The sequence below is a fragment of the Colobus angolensis genome, unplaced genomic scaffold (genome assembly GCF_000951035.1).
Source record: "Colobus angolensis palliatus isolate OR3802 unplaced genomic scaffold, Cang.pa_1.0 Scaffold69, whole genome shotgun sequence".
Lineage (NCBI taxonomy): Eukaryota > Metazoa > Chordata > Mammalia > Primates > Cercopithecidae > Colobus > Colobus angolensis.
Window position 1 is genome coordinate 788,920 of NW_012120598.1, and position 18,972 is coordinate 807,891.

The 18,972-nt window shown below is 39.4% G+C and overlaps 1 protein-coding gene across 5 annotated transcripts in view; it reads left to right on the plus strand.

Moving 5' to 3' along the window:
- The window catches only part of GRIK1 (glutamate receptor, ionotropic, kainate 1), a 415,343-nt gene that overhangs the window by 237,789 nt on the left and 158,582 nt on the right, over positions 1 to 18,972 (plus strand). For 4 of the 5 annotated variants that reach the window (XM_011926464.1, XM_011926463.1, XM_011926466.1 and 1 more), the window contains exon 2: positions 15,400 to 15,567. The exons of the other annotated variant lie outside the window; for it this stretch is intronic. In XM_011926464.1, coding sequence (XP_011781854.1) covers positions 15,400 to 15,567 — 168 coding nt within the window. The remainder of the gene's footprint in view (positions 1 to 15,399; positions 15,568 to 18,972) is intronic. 5 annotated transcript variants of the gene reach the window in all.

Consider the following 18,972-nt stretch of genomic DNA (forward strand, 5'->3'; position numbering starts at 1 on the left):
AAAAAAAAAAAAAAAAGAGTAAATAGATCCTATAGAAAGGGTCATTTACCCAGCAAGTTTTAGAACCAGTATTAACACAATGTGATGCTACTATACAGATGGATGGAATAGAAGAGTCCAGAAATTAAATTATATGATAATTATTATGTCACAAAGGTGGTATAACAGATCAGTAGGAAATTATAGACATATATGTGTGTAGGTGTATGTATATATGTAAAATTATAAACAGCATGTGGTATACAATTATATATTGCATATATAATTATACTAGCTTTTCTTCTAATACCACACATCAAGATATTTCAAATGGATGAAATGAGCTAAATTATGAAAACACAAAAATCTTATTAAAAACCCTACTATTAATTATATTTATCAATTATGTGGGCAGAGGAGAAATTTTGAATTCCAACAGTCCCACATAGGCTAGATTCTGTTACTATAACAAATGATTCTTCCAAAAAAACAAAAAACAAAAAATAAAAAAAAAAATGAGGTTTAAAATAGAGGCTTACAAGATGGATTCTTGCTGAAATGACTGTAGTGAGTCTGTTGCAGGCTCTGCTCCAACGTCCCAGGCAGAAAGAGCAGTTACTGGGCAGAGGGAAACAGAAGAGAGGTCTGGGAATTCTCTCACTAATAGTGAAGTTCTCTGGCCAGGAAGTGACACCAGAGACTTCTGCTCACAGGTCATGGGACAGAGCTAGTCACACAGCCCCAACCAACCCCAGGTCAGGTACAATCCACACAGGTATTCAGAAGGGAAAGAACCAGAAATAGTAATAACTACTATGAATGTTTCGTGTTTCAGGAAAAAATTAGTATATTTGTAATTATAAATGTAAACATTTCTCTGCCCAAAAACCTAATCAACATTAAGAACTAAATAATAAACTGAGAAAACATGTGCAATAAAAAATACTGACCATTTTATATCATTATGAGTAAGAAAGTGACATATCAATAACAAAAACAATGATATCTCAGGATATAAAAAAGGCAAAAGACAGGAGGAACAAGTGATTTAAAATTACAGATGTATAAATAGGTAGCAAATAAATTTTAAAATTAAACTACTCAGTAATCAAAGGGATGCAAATTGAAGCAATAATAAATATTTTCTATAACACATTGACCTCAAATCATACAGATTCTGAGGGAGGCTGCAATTCAGTTGGGCATTTCCACATGGTGAATGCATGTACATATAAACTTGTTCAACTTTCACTTCTGCAGGTCCAGGTAGCATTATATAATAAAAGCCTAAACTGTTTATACCTTATGTTTCATAATTACAAGGCATTTTACTTTCTCCAAGTAAAAACACAAAAAATGCTTAATGTCAATCATAATAGAATGTATAATAGCGAAGAACTGACAACAACTTACCCAAAAAAGTGGGGTGGATTAAGAAAACTGTGACATATCCAGACAACGAAATACTAAGCGGCCATTAAAAAGGTGGATTATGTTCAGGAAGAGATACCTATGTGAAAATGACAGGAGAAAACGGATAGAGTCAGGCCAGGCATGGCGGCTTATGCCTGTAATCCCAGCACTTTGGGAGGCCAACGCAGGTGGATCACTTGAGGTCAGGAGTTCGAGACCAGCCTGGCCAACATGATGAAACCCTGTCTCTACTAAAAATACAAAAATCAGCTGGGTGTGGTGGCGCATGCCTGTAGGCCCAGCTACTCGGGAGGCTGAGGCAGGAGAATCCCTTGAACCCATGGGGCAGAGGTTGCAGTGAGCAGAGATAGTGCCATTGCACTCCAGCCTTTGCAACATGAGTGAAACACTGTCTAAAAAAAAAAAAGAAAGAAAGAAAATCAGATAGAGTCATCTTAACTATTTCAGAGAAAATTCAGATATGTGTAGGAAAAGAATAGAAGGAAATTCACCAAACTGTTGTGTTACTAGTGATTATTTCACAGTGTTATGGTTGCATCTTGTTTTTTTCCCCTTTCTTTCAATGTATTACCCAATTTATAATTGTATGTGTGCTTTTAAAATAAAATTATTTAGAATAAAAAATGTCTCCACACACATCAGATACACCAGAAAGTAAAATGCCTTGAATAGGCTGGGCGTGGTGGCTCACGCCTGTAATCCCAGCACTTTGGGAGGCCAAGGCAGGCGGATCACGAGGTCAGGAGATCGAGACCATCCTGGCTAACACGGTGAAACCCCGTCTCTCTTAAAAATAAAAAAAATTAGCCGGGCGTGGTGGCAGGCGCCTGTAGTCCCAGCTACTTGGGAGGCTGAGGCAGGAGAATGGCGTGAACCAGGGAGGTGGAGCTTAGAGTGAGTGGAGACCTGGCCACTGCACTCCAGCCTTGGCAGTAGAGCAAGACTTGGTCTCAAAAAAAAAAAAAAAAAGAAAAAAAAAAAGCCTTGAATATCCATTGTGGGAGTTCACAGAGTGCAGCAGATTTAAAAATATATGCATTGAGCAGTCAAGTGGACTTTCAGATGTTACTACTTTAAAAATAAATGGTGTGTATTTCCAAAAGTTCTTATTTGTGGCATTCCAAACACAGAACCTTCTGTGATATGATGTTTAACTGCCCTTTATTGTCAGTCAACTTGAAGCTTTCTTGGATATCTGTATTAGTCCAGCTTATCTGTCTTCATCTGGGACCTAACTACTTCACAAAGAAATTTTCTCTGAGAAATAACTTTCATCGAACTCATTCATTATTCATGTCAATGCAAACTCTCAGTTCATTTTAAAGTGTTGGTTAGAAAGAAACTGAGAGCAATCTAGGAAGGTATTAGTAACAGAAATACTTTCTGGATTCTGGGGTAACTTACGGACAGTAATAAATACAGAGTTTCAGTCAGACACTTCAAAGGAAAAGTGTAGTGGTAAAAATGTAAATGCTTACATCTAAGATTCTGTAAACCTTTTAGATGTTCTACAACACTGTTGTTGCTTAATGTATCATTTTGCATAATTTTTTAAAATCAGTAAATGAATAATGTCATTAAAAGGATTTTTTTTAAAATTTTCAAATACTGAAACAGTTAGAAATAATACAGAGATGTTTTAAAAACCAACTGGAAAATATTAAGAAAGAAAAAGAAGAGTCCAGGAACGGTGGCTCATGCCTGTAAACCCAGCACTTTGGGAGGCCGAGGAGGACAGATCACCTGAGGTCAGGAGTTCGAGACCAGTCTGGCCAAAATGGCAAAACCCCATCTCCACTAAAAATACAAAAATACAAAAAATACAAAAACTAGCTGAGTGTGGTGGCACACACCTGTAGTACCAGCTACTCAGGAGGCTGAGGCAGGAGAATCGCTTGAACCCGGGAGCCCGAGGTTGCAATGAGCCAAGACCGTATCACTGCAATGCAGCCTGGGTGACAAAGCAAGACTTTCTCACAAAAAAAAAAAAAAAAAAAAGAGAGAGAGAAAAGAATATAACAAATGCATTTTAAATATTTACATTAAATGTCAAGGACATGCACCTTTCCTGCAACCTATCTGTGAGATATGATTGATTAAAAAAAGATGCTGTTTTTCATAGACATACAGACCATCTTAATGCTTAGATATTTTTGTAAATGAAAAGATGACATAAGATTTGATGATGTAAATCTGATATGAATTAGATAAAAAGTAGTGTCATAATTAGAGGTCATATTTCTGATCAAGAAACGATATCTAACTTTTCATTTCATTTTCATTAAAATGAACAAAAAGAAAATATTGTTTCAAAAACAATATTTAAGACTGCAAATTATTTTAGACAGTCCCAAAGAGAGTAGATCTATGGATCAAACTTTTCAAAATGTGTTTCTTAAGACGACAATCCCACTGTATGTCACAGTTACAAGGAAAACTGTCCTGTCATCAAATGAATTTGGGAGATACTGAGTTAAACACTCAAATTGTTTTCTTTGCTGCAGGGCTTCTGAGAGACAAATGTTATTGTATGGTGTGAATTTTTAAGAAGGAGGAAATGAAGCAGTGCCTCCTAAACATATTTGACCACTAAACTCTCTTAATGTATAAGATCTCATGGGCAACATCTATGCACACACATTGGTAGATACTGCGCTGTGGGAGCTCTGAACCTCCATTTATTTTGGCTTCAAACATCGGTTCTAATCTTTAACAGCAATATGTTCTTCTCAGCAAGAAATTTCAGGTTGAGAAATAACAAAAATACGGAAGAAGAAAACTAGAAAATTGGGATGCAACACATAATATAGCTTCCCTGGAACCGCAGGTTATGAACTTGTTTTATTCCATTCATTTAATTAATAAGGAGATAAACAGAATCATGAGCTCTTCAGCGTGAATATGTGTCATTTAAATGAGATGTTGAAAGCTAAAACTATAACTGCTCTCAAGAGACATTAAAGGGATCAGACTTTCATAAGAATGAAAGTTTGGCATGAATTCTTTGGCAATATTCCTGGCTCTTGCCTAAAATCTGCTGTTGAACAGGAGATGAGCCATGCCTCCATGATATTAAGGGGCTGGTAGCCTGATGAAAAGTAAGCTTTGAAAGTGCTTGGGGACAATGGGCCGTGATTGTTGGGAGAGAGTGAGAAATCATTACTAAAAAGGCAGTAATGGAAAAAGTCAAGCAGTCTCACTACAGACCTCAATAACCACCCTCCATCTTTCCTACCTATCTCAAAGGCCTCTGTCTTGGCAGAACAAACTACTTTGTGAGGCACAGTGTTAAGGCACAAGGAGGAGAATAAGTTCAACTGAAGGACCATTTACTGGGGACAACATACTATGACCAAATCACTGCATTTAGCTCTGAAGGAGAAGGCACATTTCGGTAGATGCTGTCCCGATCTTCGAGGAACAGGCAGAGCAGGATGTAGGCTTATTTTACACAAAAATAAATTCCTTGAAATATGTAGTAGATTTCATGTTACCAGAAGAAAGGGAGAGTTCACCTTTGGCTGGAGGAATCAGGAAAGAAACCACATTGGAGGAGACAAAAAGCAGGCTTTTTGCTTTGTTGATAGAATAATTGACTGCTATACTTACTTTCTTTTTCTGTACTCTACACCAGTAATGCAACGTGTCCCAAAAGACTAGAAGCTCTGCTGAGGGCAGGAAGCAAGCATCTTTCATCTTTGTACTTTCCACTCCTCCTAGCATAGTATTAGACATTAATAGATGGCTAATAATGTTTTATAAGTTAAACTGAGTATTTTAATAACACTGGAATAAGAGTAGCTTTGGCTTTGGGTAGTTCTTATGGTGCAACTCAAATTTATTAAGGAAAATTACTAGTAGTATTTACTAAACTGTGCATAATCCACAGACTTTCTCTTACTAGCTGCCCTCTGAAGTACATCCATAATTCCTTGCTCCATATTTTCTAATTCCTCAGAGGCCATTCCTAGTGAATTAATGCAAATTTAAGGCATCAAAGAGTGAGCCTGGATGTGGTTATTGTCTCAAGGATGGCATCCAACCCCATTCTCCCTCCTCAAAGGATACCAATACCTGAAGACACTTACAGCAGACTGGGTCAGAGCCAGTTTGCAGTTGAAGCTGTCCTTGTCCTTAACCACAACTCTGTTATTGGCTGAGACTTTCTGAGAGGTAAAAATCCAATCTCTTCTGTCCATTCACTTTCCATCAGGTCAAGAAACACCTGCTTCCCATCCAAATCCATCTAGCATGGGATCTTTACCAAGAATGTGTTGAGCTCCAAAGATAAACCAAAAACAGGAAAGCTGAGTGAGGAAGAGAGCATTTATCTAAGGAAATCTTAGAATTTAAATCTGTAGCCTTGGAATTAAAGGTGCAGTAAATATAGGCCTATAGTAAATTGCTTATGATGTAATAAACTAGAATTATGGATGTGGCAATAAAGAGAGGCAATAGAATATTGTATATTTAAGGAGCAGCTATCAGCAAAGGAATAGATCAAATGGCCATCTTGTTTTCTGTTGATAGCTTCTGGAATGGTTATTATTCCACAGGAATGCAAAACAGGAGTCAACACTACAAACACTTTCCACGTCTTGATTGTCAGCTAATGGTTTTACCTTTCTTCCTGGATGACCTCACAGATTGTCACAACAGGCACACAGAACTTAGTTAAGGGAGCAAGCGAGCTTTGTTAGAATACATACAGTGTCTTGGCCCTATCACATTCAGAATAGGAAAATACCATAAACAAAAAAACTTAATGTGTTTTACAGTACAGCTATGTGCCATATTTGCAAAAATCATGCTAGAGAGTTAAAAATTACTATTTGAAAAACTGAATAAAATAACATTTTACAAAGAGAAAAGAAACACAGTAATTAAAAGTGACCAATATGAAAACTTTCTAAAGACGATTGAGATACTGCATTAGTTTCCTGTGTCTGTCATCACAAATTACCACCAATGGTGGTTTAAAATGACAGAAATTTCTTCTCTCACAGATCCCAGAGGCCAGAAGCCTGAAATCCAGGTATTAGCAGGGTCTTATTTTCTCTGAGGGCTCTAGGAGAAATTCATTTCTTTGCTTCCTCCAGCTTCTGGTGGCTCAGTCATTCCTTGGCTTCTGGCTGCATCACTCCAGTCTCTGTCTGTTTTTGTTTGTTTTGTTTTTTGAGATGGAGTCTTGTTCTGTCACCCAGGCTGGAGTGCAGTGGTGCAATCTCGGCTCACTGCAACCTCTGCCTCTCAAATGCAAGCGATTCTCCGCTTCAGCCTCCTGAGTGGCTGGGATTACAGGTGCCCGCCACCATGCCTGGCTAATTTTTGTATTTTAATAGAGATGGGGTTTTGCCATGTTGACCAGTCTGGTCTCAAACTCCTGACCTCAAGTGACCCATCTGCCTCTTTAAATCTGCACATACTCCTGGGTGATGCCATTCAGTCTCATGGCTTTAAATGCCACCTTTATAGTGATGACTCCCAAATTTCTATATCTAGGCCCAATCTCTCCCCCATAAGATCCAGACTGATATATCTAACTTCACAGCTGGCCTCTCCACTTGGACTTTAAAAAAATAAAAAAAAAAATTTAAAAAACTTTGATTTTAAGTTCAGGGGTACATGCACAGTTTTGTATATAGGTAAATATTGTCATGGGGGTTTGCTGTGCAAATAAGTTCATCACCCAACTATTAAGTCTAGTACCCATTAGTTATTTTTCCCGATCCTCTCCCTCCTCCCATCCTTTGTCCTCCAATAGGCCCCAGTGTGTGTTGTTCCCCTCTACGTGTCCATGTGTTCTCATCATTTGGCTCCCACTTATACATGAGAACACGTGGTCTTTGGTTTTCTGTTCCTGCATCAGTTTGCTGAGGATGATAGCTTCACTTGAACTTCTAGTAGGCAGCACGAAAGAATCATGTGCCAAGTCAAGCACCTTCTGCCTCGTTCCTCGTCTTGTTCAATGGCAATTTCAAGCCAAAAACCTGACGTCCTGACGTTATCCTCGACTCCGTTCCTCTCACTTATGCTTCATCAGCAAATCCTGCTGAAGTTCTTCAGATTTTATCTAGAACTCAACCACTTTTTGTCACATCCCAATCCCACTAATCTGTACAAAGGTGTCATCATCTCCCACCTGGATTATTGAAATAGACTCTTTCTGGAATAGCCTATTATTGCAACAGCTCCAAGGGCAGATCTCTCCCTGTGCTTTGTTCTTGCCCTTCTCCTCCCTTCAGTCTATTCTTAATACAGAAGCCAGCTGGATTCTCTTGAAATATGTCATATCATTTCACTCCTCTGCTCAAAGATGGCCAGTGGTTTCCCATCTCACCCAGAATAAAACCCACAGCCCTGTGGTGGCGCTTATGGCCCTCTGTGTTCTGCTCCAATCCACCCGTCCCTTCTCTGAGCTCATCTTCCACCAGTCCAAGCCCAGCTCACCCAACTTCAGTCTCACTCTTCCTCAAAAATAGCATTAGGCTGCTCCCACCTTAGACATTATATTTTCCCTGGCTGCAATGCTCTTCTCCCAATATCTTTAGAGTGGTTTTCTCTTACCTTCAGGCTTTTGCTCAAAAGTTGCCCTCCTAGCAAGGAATTTCCTTGCCTCTCATTCTGACATGTCAATGCCTGTCTTCCTGTTCGTGACCAATTCCCCTTCTAAAATAAAAGCTCCAAAAGTCAGATGTGTATCTCTTGCTCATTGGCACATCCCAGTGCCTCACACAGTATCTGGCTAGACATTTTACAAATAAATGAAGAAATAAATGAAAAAATCATTGGATGAGTGAGTTATTCATTAGAATCATGGACATGATATATATATATATATATATATAGTTATAACACTGAATTGAAGTAAAACAACAACAACAACTAAATATAGGTAAATTGTAATTCTATCACATTTCCGAAATAGTTATCATTGGAATACATTTACCATTACAAGGTAAGTTGAGTCCTTGAGAGGAACAAAATAGAAAACCATTATTTTCCTGTGTGGTTTTCTTTTTTTCATCATTAAATAAGATTGATTCTCTGCCACAATGAAACATTGTCTGAAATTCCTTTTGGAAAGAAGAGGGTAAATTTAATACTTTCACTCATCTCTCAGCACAGGCCTCATCTAGAGACAGATGGAATCAGTAGGCAGCAGTGGAATTCCCTCCCTTTAAGGTTCTTACCCGTAACGATGGCTTCAGTTTTCACCATGTTACACTGAGTTGATTTGGATATCTCCCTGTTCCATGGCAACAGTGATTGAAAAGCAGGTTAGGAAGTATCCTTGGAACCTAAAAAAAAAAAGTCAATCAGTGAGACCTAGAGCCAGGCATGGTTGTTTTCATATTAAGATTGCTGAATTCCACCCCTTTGACATTATGATTCTCTCCATATGATGTGGGATTAAGGGAAAGTTTGGAAGCCAATGCTGTGGGTTTACCTTGGGTGTCCTCACAAATAGCACATCATTGACCTTAGCTTTCTCTGTAAGTGTTACCTTTTGCCTACAATGATTGTGTTGTTGAACCAGCAGTTGTGATTGAGAACAATTCTCCTGTAAGTCTAGATGGAATTATGTGGCAAACCCAAAAGCCTTTATGACAACCCTTCATTGCACCCATCATCCCCACTTAAAGGCCATCAGCCGGGTATACAGGACGTTGCCAGCTGTGGCTTCTATCTGTATTTATGTAGTCACAAAACACAACTGCCTGCGTCCTCACTGCACCTCACTGGTTCAAGAGTCTACCCAAAACAGACAGAAACGCTCCTGTGGTGACGGAACTCTGCGGTCTAAACCAAGATTTCAAGTGAATTCCTCTTGGCTTATCTTAAATTACTGTGCTGTAAAGTTGGAATCTTGTTAGAAGAGAATATTACTTGAATATATGTAATTTCCTTTAAAATTATTTTCAATTTCAAAGCCCTTGGGGGGGAAAAAAAAAAGAAGAAGAAGATGCTGGCCAGGCATGGTAGCTCATGCCTGTAATCCCAACCACTTGGGAGGCCAAGCCAGGCAGATCACCTGAGGTCAGGAGTTCAAGACCAGCCTGACCAACATGCGAAAACCCTCTCTCTACTAAAAATACAAAAATTAGCCAGGCATGGTTGTGCATGCCTGTAATCCCAGCTACTAGGGAGGCTGAGGCAGGAGAATTGCTTGAACCCAGGAGCCAGAGGTTGCAGTGAGCTGAGATGGCACCATTGTACTCCAGCCTGGGTGACAGTGTGAGACTCCATCTCAAAAAAAAAAAAAAAATGCTGATAAATGTACTAGTCTGTGCTAGGTTTGCTGTGAAAACAAAAACAAAAAACCAACCAAGCAAAAAAGACTATAAACTTGGTGGTTTAAACAACAGACACTTAATTTCTCTCAGTTCTAGAGGCTGGAAGTCCAATATCAAGGTGTCAGCAGGTTTGGTTTCTCCGGAGGCCTCACTCCATGGCTTGCAGGTGGCCTCCTTCTGACTCGGCCCTCACATGGCCTTTCCTCTGTGTGCACAAGTCCCTGGTATATCTGTGTGTGTCCAGATTTTCTCTTCTTATAAGGGCCAGTCAGACTGGATTAAGGCCTACCCTAGCTGCCTCATTGTAACCTAGTCACTGTTTTAAAGACACTATTTCCAAATACAGTCATGTTTTGAGGAACCAGGGATGAGGTCTGCAACATACAAATTTGAGGGAGGATGCAGTTCAGTCCATAACAGTGACTTACAAAAAAAGCAAGTCACATCTGAGTTTCAAAGCTACTCCAGAATGTAGGCACAGGCCTTATTGTCTCATACCCTTTGTTTAGTGACCGTATGTGGCACCTTGTCTCAGGTGAGGGAACATACAGTATGAAGGACAGACCATTTTAGCATCAGCATTATTTGTACCAACATCTGTCCTTCCCAGAAAAGTATGGTGGGAACAATCAGGACAAGGTCCTTATAAGTAAATCCTAAATATGAACATGTATTAATAAGAAAGCATTAATTTTTCAGAATTCTTAGCTATTCTGGTGTTTACAAGTAGTATGATTTTACCCTTATCATTTTAAATGGCACAAATATTCACAAAAGAAAACAGATTCATTACTCAAAAAAAAAAGCCCAACTTCTTTCACTTTCTGACCCTTTGCTTGGACAATTGTGGGTGAGGTGGGGAAGAGGCTGGTGAGGTGGATATTAAGCATGCCCTCTGACCCTTGATCAAACTTCCTAATGATGATCAGACAGAGGATTTTTGCCCAACAATTTCCAGTCTATAAAGACTGGCACGTGATCTGTACCCACTCAAACTGATCTACAACATAGAAAAGACAAAAAATAGTTTAACAAAGGACAAAACATAGTTTACCAATACTTCTCATGCTTCAGGTATACATGATCAATGAAAGAGAACATGGATAACTCAGGCCTGCCGATTTCGAGGTTTCCCACCCTCCTGTGTTCCATCTGCCATGCTCTACTTTTCAAGAATTATAGCAGAATGAAAAAGCTTGTTCTTCATCCTGAGCTCTCAGAGTCCTGCTTTCTCCCTTCACCCACTGCCCTGGCTTGGGAAATTTCAAAAATATAAGGGGAGGCAGCAGCTTTGCCTCTCTTCCTTGAGCCTCAGCTGGATTTTTATTTCAATTTCCTAACCCTTCCATGGTCCGCTGCATTGTTAGGAGTAGAAGTCAGCTCAGCTCAAATGTGAGAGCGGGAGAGGAAGAGGAACAGAGGGATGAACAAGGTAGGGATTTCTTGTCTCAAACCAATGGGCCTCCAAATGAATGAGGCCAGAGGTTCACAACATGAAGACCCCTAACGCCTTCGATGTCTCATTCACAGCTCACACTCACAATTATTAGATAAAAGAAGTAAAAGGGGAGGAAGGGAGGAATGGAGGAAGGGAGGGAGGCAGAGAGAGAGAAAGAAAGAGAGAAAGAAAGAGAAAAGAAAGAAAAGAAAAGAGAGGAAAAGAGAGGAAAAAAGAAAGGGAGAGAGAGAACAAGAAGGAGAGAAGGAAAGACGGAAGAAGGAAATTATGTAAAGGCTCCAACGTGTGTGCCCCTTTATTCTTCTTATTAAAGACTCTACATCCCGTTTTGTTGTATCTGAAGCTATGGGGAGGAGGAGGGAGGAAGTGGCTAATCCTTAAACAGTCTTCTGCCCACATATGAGGTAATGGTCTGACTCCTGTTAATGCCTTTCTCCTGTTTCTGTCAGATCTCACTTTTTTGGTACGTCACCAGCTTTCTGTATACCTCATACCACAGTAGATCTCTGGCATTTATCAGCAACCCTTTCTTGGAGAAAGAGAGTGTGATGGGGTCTTGAGCTAATGACACCTGGTGAAAAAATGAAAAAAAAAAATTTCTCTGAAAGTGACAAAAGAGTTCACCTGCACACTACCCAAGCACATAATGAAAACACTTGTAATTCCCTTAAACCCAGGTTCATTTGGCTTTATGTGATAGACAGCTATATAGCGAAAGAATAGTTTTGAGGCGATTAGTCAGTTCACCAGTTGGTGCCAACTCCTCTTTTTATTTCCATTATCCAGGTACAATAATTAAAAAAAAAACATATTTCAAGGGAATTTTTGAGTTTTCAGGGCACTTTGATTACATTTTCTCATTTGCTTTATAGAGCAATTCTCCAAGGGAAGCAAGACAACATTATTGGCCCACATGTATGAGACAAAGAACAACAGAAATAACTTGATGAAATGAAAACATTTGCATTTTTTGGAGATTCAGATACCAGAGTCAGTCCCAGACAATACTGTGACTTTGAATAAGCAGGATATAATGCGTAATCTTCCTGTTCACTTTTTCGTTTATAAAAATGGAAACAATCTTCCTGCCTTGACTGTTATGAAGTGTAATTAAACATATGTAAAAGAGCTATTTCATAATAATTTTATTTCTGATACTTAAAAATCCTCCTCAAAGAGGAAGTAGGTAGATCAGGTTTCAAAGTTCAGAATTTCTGCTTCCTATTCAGGTATTTGTTTCCTCCAAGCAGCCTACCCTATACATCCACGACAGAGATTGGCTTTTCCCCTAAATAGTTGCAGCCTGAACGTCCTAAAAATGCCTTGGTCTCCCCAAGGATGCTGATTCTGAGTAAGACACAGTCTCTCTCCATGTGGGCTCTTCCTGTGGGATTGAGGAGATAGACAAGTAAATAAGTAATTGCTAGTCATCACCGTGGAAGCCCTATCACCAGGCAGCCCTCTGTATGGGTCACCTAGATGGTGGCAGTGAGGTGGCCTTACGTCCACCTTCTGGTGACCAAGTGTCTTTTGTGTCATCTTGTCACCTCACTGTTCAGCATCCACCAACAGTTCTGAGAGGAACTGAAAATCAACTCCAAAGTCTCTCCCTACCATTGTCTGACAAAAGTAAAACACAAATTCACTTGAACAGCAACATTTTTCCTTACGTTCATTTCAAATAGCAGTCTTAAATGGTTCCTTAGGTAAAGCTTAACATTACCAAATAACTCTGTCATGTAATTTTCCTTTTTTTAATTTTTAGTTTTTGCGGGTCCATAGTAGTTGTATCGTCATATAGTTTTCAACTGTGATTTCTCAGAAGACAGGGAAATTATCCATACATGAATGCCTCATATTATCAGCCTACAAAAGCCAGAAATATTTCCGAAAGGAACCAAAATAATTCACTATAAACCATCTTAGCTTTCACAACCCAACACTGTAGTTAGTTATTTAATAAAGTCAGTTCAGCAGGAACATTACAGATGTGTATTTGTTTACTGCTTTTCTTTCAAAGTAGGATCAGGGTAGTTTCTTTGAATTAGAGTCTATCCATTGGAGTTCGCTTTCTAACAAAGAATGCACATAAATGATGCGCATGATGGGTGATTGTGATTTTTGTTTCAGATTTTTTTATATTCTTTTTTTTTTTTTCTCCGCTTTGAATGGAGAGAGAACTTAGAGCACTTGTAAATCAATCTAGAGTAGACAAGTTGGGAAAAATCTACAACTGACTTTTGGTAAGGGATCACTCAATAGTGAGAATAGATAAAAAAATAGCAGCCTGGGCTAGGCACAATGGCTCATGCCTGTAATCCTAGCACTTTAGGAGGCCAGGGAGGGTGGATCATGAGGTCAGGAGTTCGAGAGCAGCCTGATCAATATGGTGAAATCCCGTCCCTACTGAAAATACAAAAATTAGCCAGGCATGGTGGCACGCACCTGTAATCCCACCTACTCAGGTGGCTGAGGCAGGAGAATCGCTTCAACCCGAGAGGCGGAGGTTGCAGTGAGCCAAGATTGTAACACTGCCCTCCAGCCTGGGCAACAGAGCAAGACTCCATCTCAAAAAATAAAAAAAATAAAAAATAGGCCGGGCACTGTGGCTCACGCCTGTAATCCCAGCACTTTGAGAGGCCGAAGCAGGCAGATCACGAGGTCAGGGGTTTGAGACCAACTGGGCCAATATGGTGAAACCCCATCTCTACTAAAAATACAAAAATTAGCTGGGCGTGGTGGCACGTGCCTGTAATCCCAGCTACTCGGGAGGCTGAGACAGAAGGATCACTTGAACCAGGGAGGTGGAGGTCGCAGTGAGCTGAGATCGCATCACTGCACTCCAGTCTGGGTGACAGAGTGAGACTCTGTCTCAAAAATAAATAAATAAATAATGTATGTATCAGCCTGCTAGTTAGAAGTACTCAGCATTCCATGAGCATCAGTTAACATGTGTTTTAAAAAGAAATGAGGAGTGTTGGTCAACCAAGGAGTAACTTAAATGGAGATGGGTTAAGAAAGCTTCCACTGTAGATCCTGTGTCTGAATTCTAGGACATCTCTCAAAAAGCGTTTAAGAACTGTACAGTCAGCAACACTTACATTGTCTCTATCAAACGTCAATGTCTCAAGCAAAATCAGAGCTACATTCTCTGATGAGGCTTTAAGCACTAATATTTGTTACTGTTGCTTGCAGTGAGGTCCTCATGTTTAAGACACCAGAGCCCACCTGGCACATGTGCACTTGCTCAGTGAAGGGATGTATTTCTCTAGTTACCAGATGCAGGTTTACTTTGGACTAAACAGCTTCTAAAAAGAAAAGGAAAAAAAAGAAAAGAAAGAAAAAATACAGTTTTTTTGAATATTCTCATGCACTTTGGAAAGTACTGGGATATGATCTCAGAATTCGGAGCCATGAAGCACAAAATAGGACATTTTTATCCTGAAAAATCTAACAGTATGTATGTGTCATTTTGATCCCATCAACTCTGCATGATCCTCTTAGAGTCTGGAATGTAGGCTTCTGAACAGAAAGATCTTCATTCTGAAGAAGAATGTTCCTACAAGGATACAACTCAAATTATGTTTAGGTCAAGCACGGTGCAATTCTTGTCCACATCACAGAAAATCACTCTCTGCCATATTATCAGTTACACTTTTATGCCACTAAATTTTTGGAATACATTTGTCATCTGAGAGATGGTATACAGTCCAACACTGGATTTAAAATCTTGAGCATACATATACAGTTAGTCCTATTTATCTGCATGTGGCACATGCTGATAAACTTCACTTTTAGCCCTGGATTTGGGATCTGCTCTGACTATTCCTTTATTTATCATTTGGGGTCTTTTATTCATATATTTGCATCCTTTTTACTGGCCGGGTGCGGTGGCTCATGCTTGTAATCCCAGAACTTTGGGAGGTCGAGGAGGGTGGATCACCTGAGGTCAGGAGTTCGAGACCAGCCTTGCCAACATTGTAAAATCCCGTCTTTACTAATAATACAATAATTAGCCAGGCATGGTAGTGCACACATGCAATCCTAGCTACTCGGGAGGCTGAGACAGGAGAATCGCTTGAACCCAGAGGCGGAGGTTGCAGTGAGCCGAGATCACGCCATTGCACTCCAGCTTGGGTGACAGAGCAAGATTCCGTCTCAAAAAAAAAAAAAAATTACATGTGAACCATGTGACTAATGCTTCTCATGCATCTCTTTTTGCTTCTGCAGGAGGGATTTTTGAAACTGTGGAAAATGAGCCTGTTAATGTTGAAGAATTAGCTTTCAAGTTTGCAGTCACCAGCATTAACAGAAACCGAACCCTGATGCCTAACACCACATTAACCTATGACATCCAGAGAATTAACCTTTTTGATAGTTTTGAAGCCTCACGGAGAGGTAACTATTTTCCCACTTTTAAAAGCTTCTTTGGGTGATGTGTCTGCTCTGCAAGTCACCTTCTTTTTGCTACCTGCCCTCTTTTAAAGCAGACATCTTTGTGCAAATGGGTTGCGGGAAATCTGGGTCTTTGATGTCACTGATCAATGCAATCTGAACTAACCTAATGGACGTTGCCGAGCACTGTTTTCTGGGCCTTTCTGATGAGCTTACCCTTCAGTGCCCTCTACTCTATGATTAACTAGTTCAGCTGTGAATGGAAAATGTCAAACTTGATCTGGTTTTCTTTCCTGAAGCTGAGATACCACCATGAAATCGTGCGGTGCAGTCAAATAAAACATTGCGGAAGGTCACATCCACTGAGCATGTGGAAATGCCCAGGACACACATACCTGACACTCTGAATTTTAACAGGTTGTAAACTACTGAGTTTACCTAGCATCCTCTCAACTTCTTTTTTACTCTTTTCCACAAAATCATAGAAATATGAAGATTAACCCTGTGAGAGCAATGTCTGTATCTGATCCTCTTTTTCTTCTGAACTGAAGCCAAGTGCCTAGCCTAAAAAATAATCTAATTCATACGTCGGCTGCAAGGTTTCTCTCACAGAAAGATTCATTCGGAATAGTGGGGTTTGTTTAGACATCTTCTGGACAATTCTAGGGCAACTCTTTGAAGTAAGACCACATGCTGTATAGTTGACGGTTGGCTTCTGACGGGGACACGATCGAGTCAGTAACTAAATGTGCTTATGTGAAAACAAAGGCTACTCATCACCCCAGATTAGGAGGGATTCTTTGCCTCAGAGGGGAATCCTTGCCTGCTAAATACACACAAATACACGAGATACAATGAACACCATGTTTATGCTGATTTCCAGGTAACTAAATGCTGGTTGTTTCCATATAGAATTAATCTAGTTAGATCACAGGTTGTGTCCACCTGACACAGCCTTCTGCAAGAATTCCAGTGTTCTTTGCAAACAAAATATAAAACTTATTTCCTTAGGAGCACAGATAAAAAATTAACAACATAGCAGGGCGCGGTGGCTCACGCCTGTAATCCCAGCACTTTGGGAGGCCGAAGCGGGTGGTTATGAGGTCAGGGGATCGAGACCATCCTGCCTAACATGGTGAAACCCCGTCTCTACTAAAAATACAAAACAAAACAAAACAAAAAAAATAGCCGGGCGTGGTGGCAGCTGCCTGTGGTTCTAGCTACTTGGGAAGCTGAGGCAGGAGAATAGCGTGAACCCGGGAGGTGGAGCTTGCAGTGAGCTGAGATTGCGCCACTGCACTCCAGCCTGGGTGACACAGCGAGATTCTGTCTCAAAAACAAAACAAAACAAAAATTAACAACATAACCTTTTTATATCTATGGCAGGACTTAAGTATAAAAATATTTTCTTTTTCAAGATGGGTACACTTTGAGATATGCTATAGGTCAAAATTGTCTATGGACAAATAATGAAACTGTGTATTTACACAGAATTTTTAAGTTTCCAAGCTATCCTCACATAAATTATCTCTATAATGTAGAGATAGATCTATCACTTTTCTTTGTTTCTCTCATCTCTGTCTCTCTTACACACACACACCTATGCAAACAGACACAAACACTCATACACATTGTTGAGCAAATACTGTAGAAAGCCAACCACGTTTAGCAATGAAACTCTAAGCCACATAAAAATTGAAAGCTTTCCTGTGATCTGAAGTACCTGGCATACTTGTCAATTAAACACCCCCAGAGCTTCTTAAAACTGGTAATTTGCTGGCAAACAGAATTCAAAAGGATTGATTTTCTGTCAAGTAATATTAGTATCCCAGAGCTAAATATTAACAGGAATCTCAATCCATTGCTTATGCTGGATAGAACAACAGTTCACACACTCCCATACTCTCATTTTATCTGGCTAAATAATGAAAACATAACCAGAAAATAAGCTTCTGAAGACAACGACAATTTACACTTCCAGCACATAATGCATAAAACTGTACATCTTCATAGTTCATGCAGTAATTCACCACCAAAGAGCAGAGTACCAGAAAGTTTTCCTTGTAAACATATGCTGTTCCATAGATACCTGCAATATAGCTGTCAAAGCTGTATCAGTGATTCTGTCTGAATTATGTCAGGTAGCTACAGAGCCATATCATTTTTCTAACTATTTTTATTTGCAGAATGATATTATTAAATACAATGGATGTATTAATTTAGCGAATTTGATATTTAATTATCTGATGACAGTTCTAAATTTATAGAATTAAAATATAAATTTGAAAGTGTGTTTAAGCTTTTATTTAACTCCTACCAACATAAGATTAATAGGCACTATTTTACACGGTTGTAGAGGGCAAACTGCCCCAACCTTTCTGGAAGGGCATTTGGTTAATATGTTTCAAATGACTTCAAACTATCTATACCCCTTAATTATAACTGGTGACTTGACTTCTGGAAATCTACTCTTAGAAAGTAGCATAAGATGCAGAGAAAAATATAAGAGCTAAGGTAAGTGTTATAGTATTATTTAGAATAGCCAAAAATTAGGAGCAGCTTAAATGTTTTGGGGGATGTTTGTTTGTTTGCTTTTGGAAACAGAGTCTCACTCTGTCACCCCAGCTGGAGTTCAGTGGTGCTCTCTCAGTCCACTGCAACTTCCGCCTCCTGGGTTCAAGCAATTCTTGTGCCTCAGTCAACCAAGTACTTGGGACTACAGGTGCACACCACCACACCTGGCTAATTTTTGTATTTTTAGTAGAGATGGGTTTTCACCATGATGGCCAGGCAAGTCTCAAATTCCTGACCTCAAGTGATCTGCCTGCCTCAGCTTCCCAAAGTGCTAAGATTACAGGCATGAGCCAAATGTTTTATATTGTAGGAATGCTTAAATAAGTGATGACACACCTATTCAATGGTCTATTCTACAGACACTAAAAATATACTTTAGGAGAATTTGTAATGACTTGAAAGAAAAGACATGCTATGGTGTTGAACAAAGAAAGCAATGCATCAAACTGTATTTATATAATGATTCTAATTTTCTCAAATATTAATAGATATTTTTCCAAAATGATAGGATTAATCACAGGGCCTTTTTATCCTTACATTTTAAATATTCTAAATTCTCTCAGTGAGTGCTTATATTCTTATAATGAGAAAAATACATTTATGTTATAAGTAAATTTTTCAGTAGATACTGACTTGATTTATTTAGGCTACCTGTCTGCCGACACTGGGGTAGAAAGAGGCCTGACATTGAGCTGAAGCTCCTGTCCAGTGGCCATGACTGTGTCCATTGTCTATGAAATGAGTGGGTTGGACAAAATGTCTTCTAAGATCCCTTTAGGCTATGCTATTTCATTATTTGAAAATTAGTTAGACATCAGCACTGCTTATGAACAT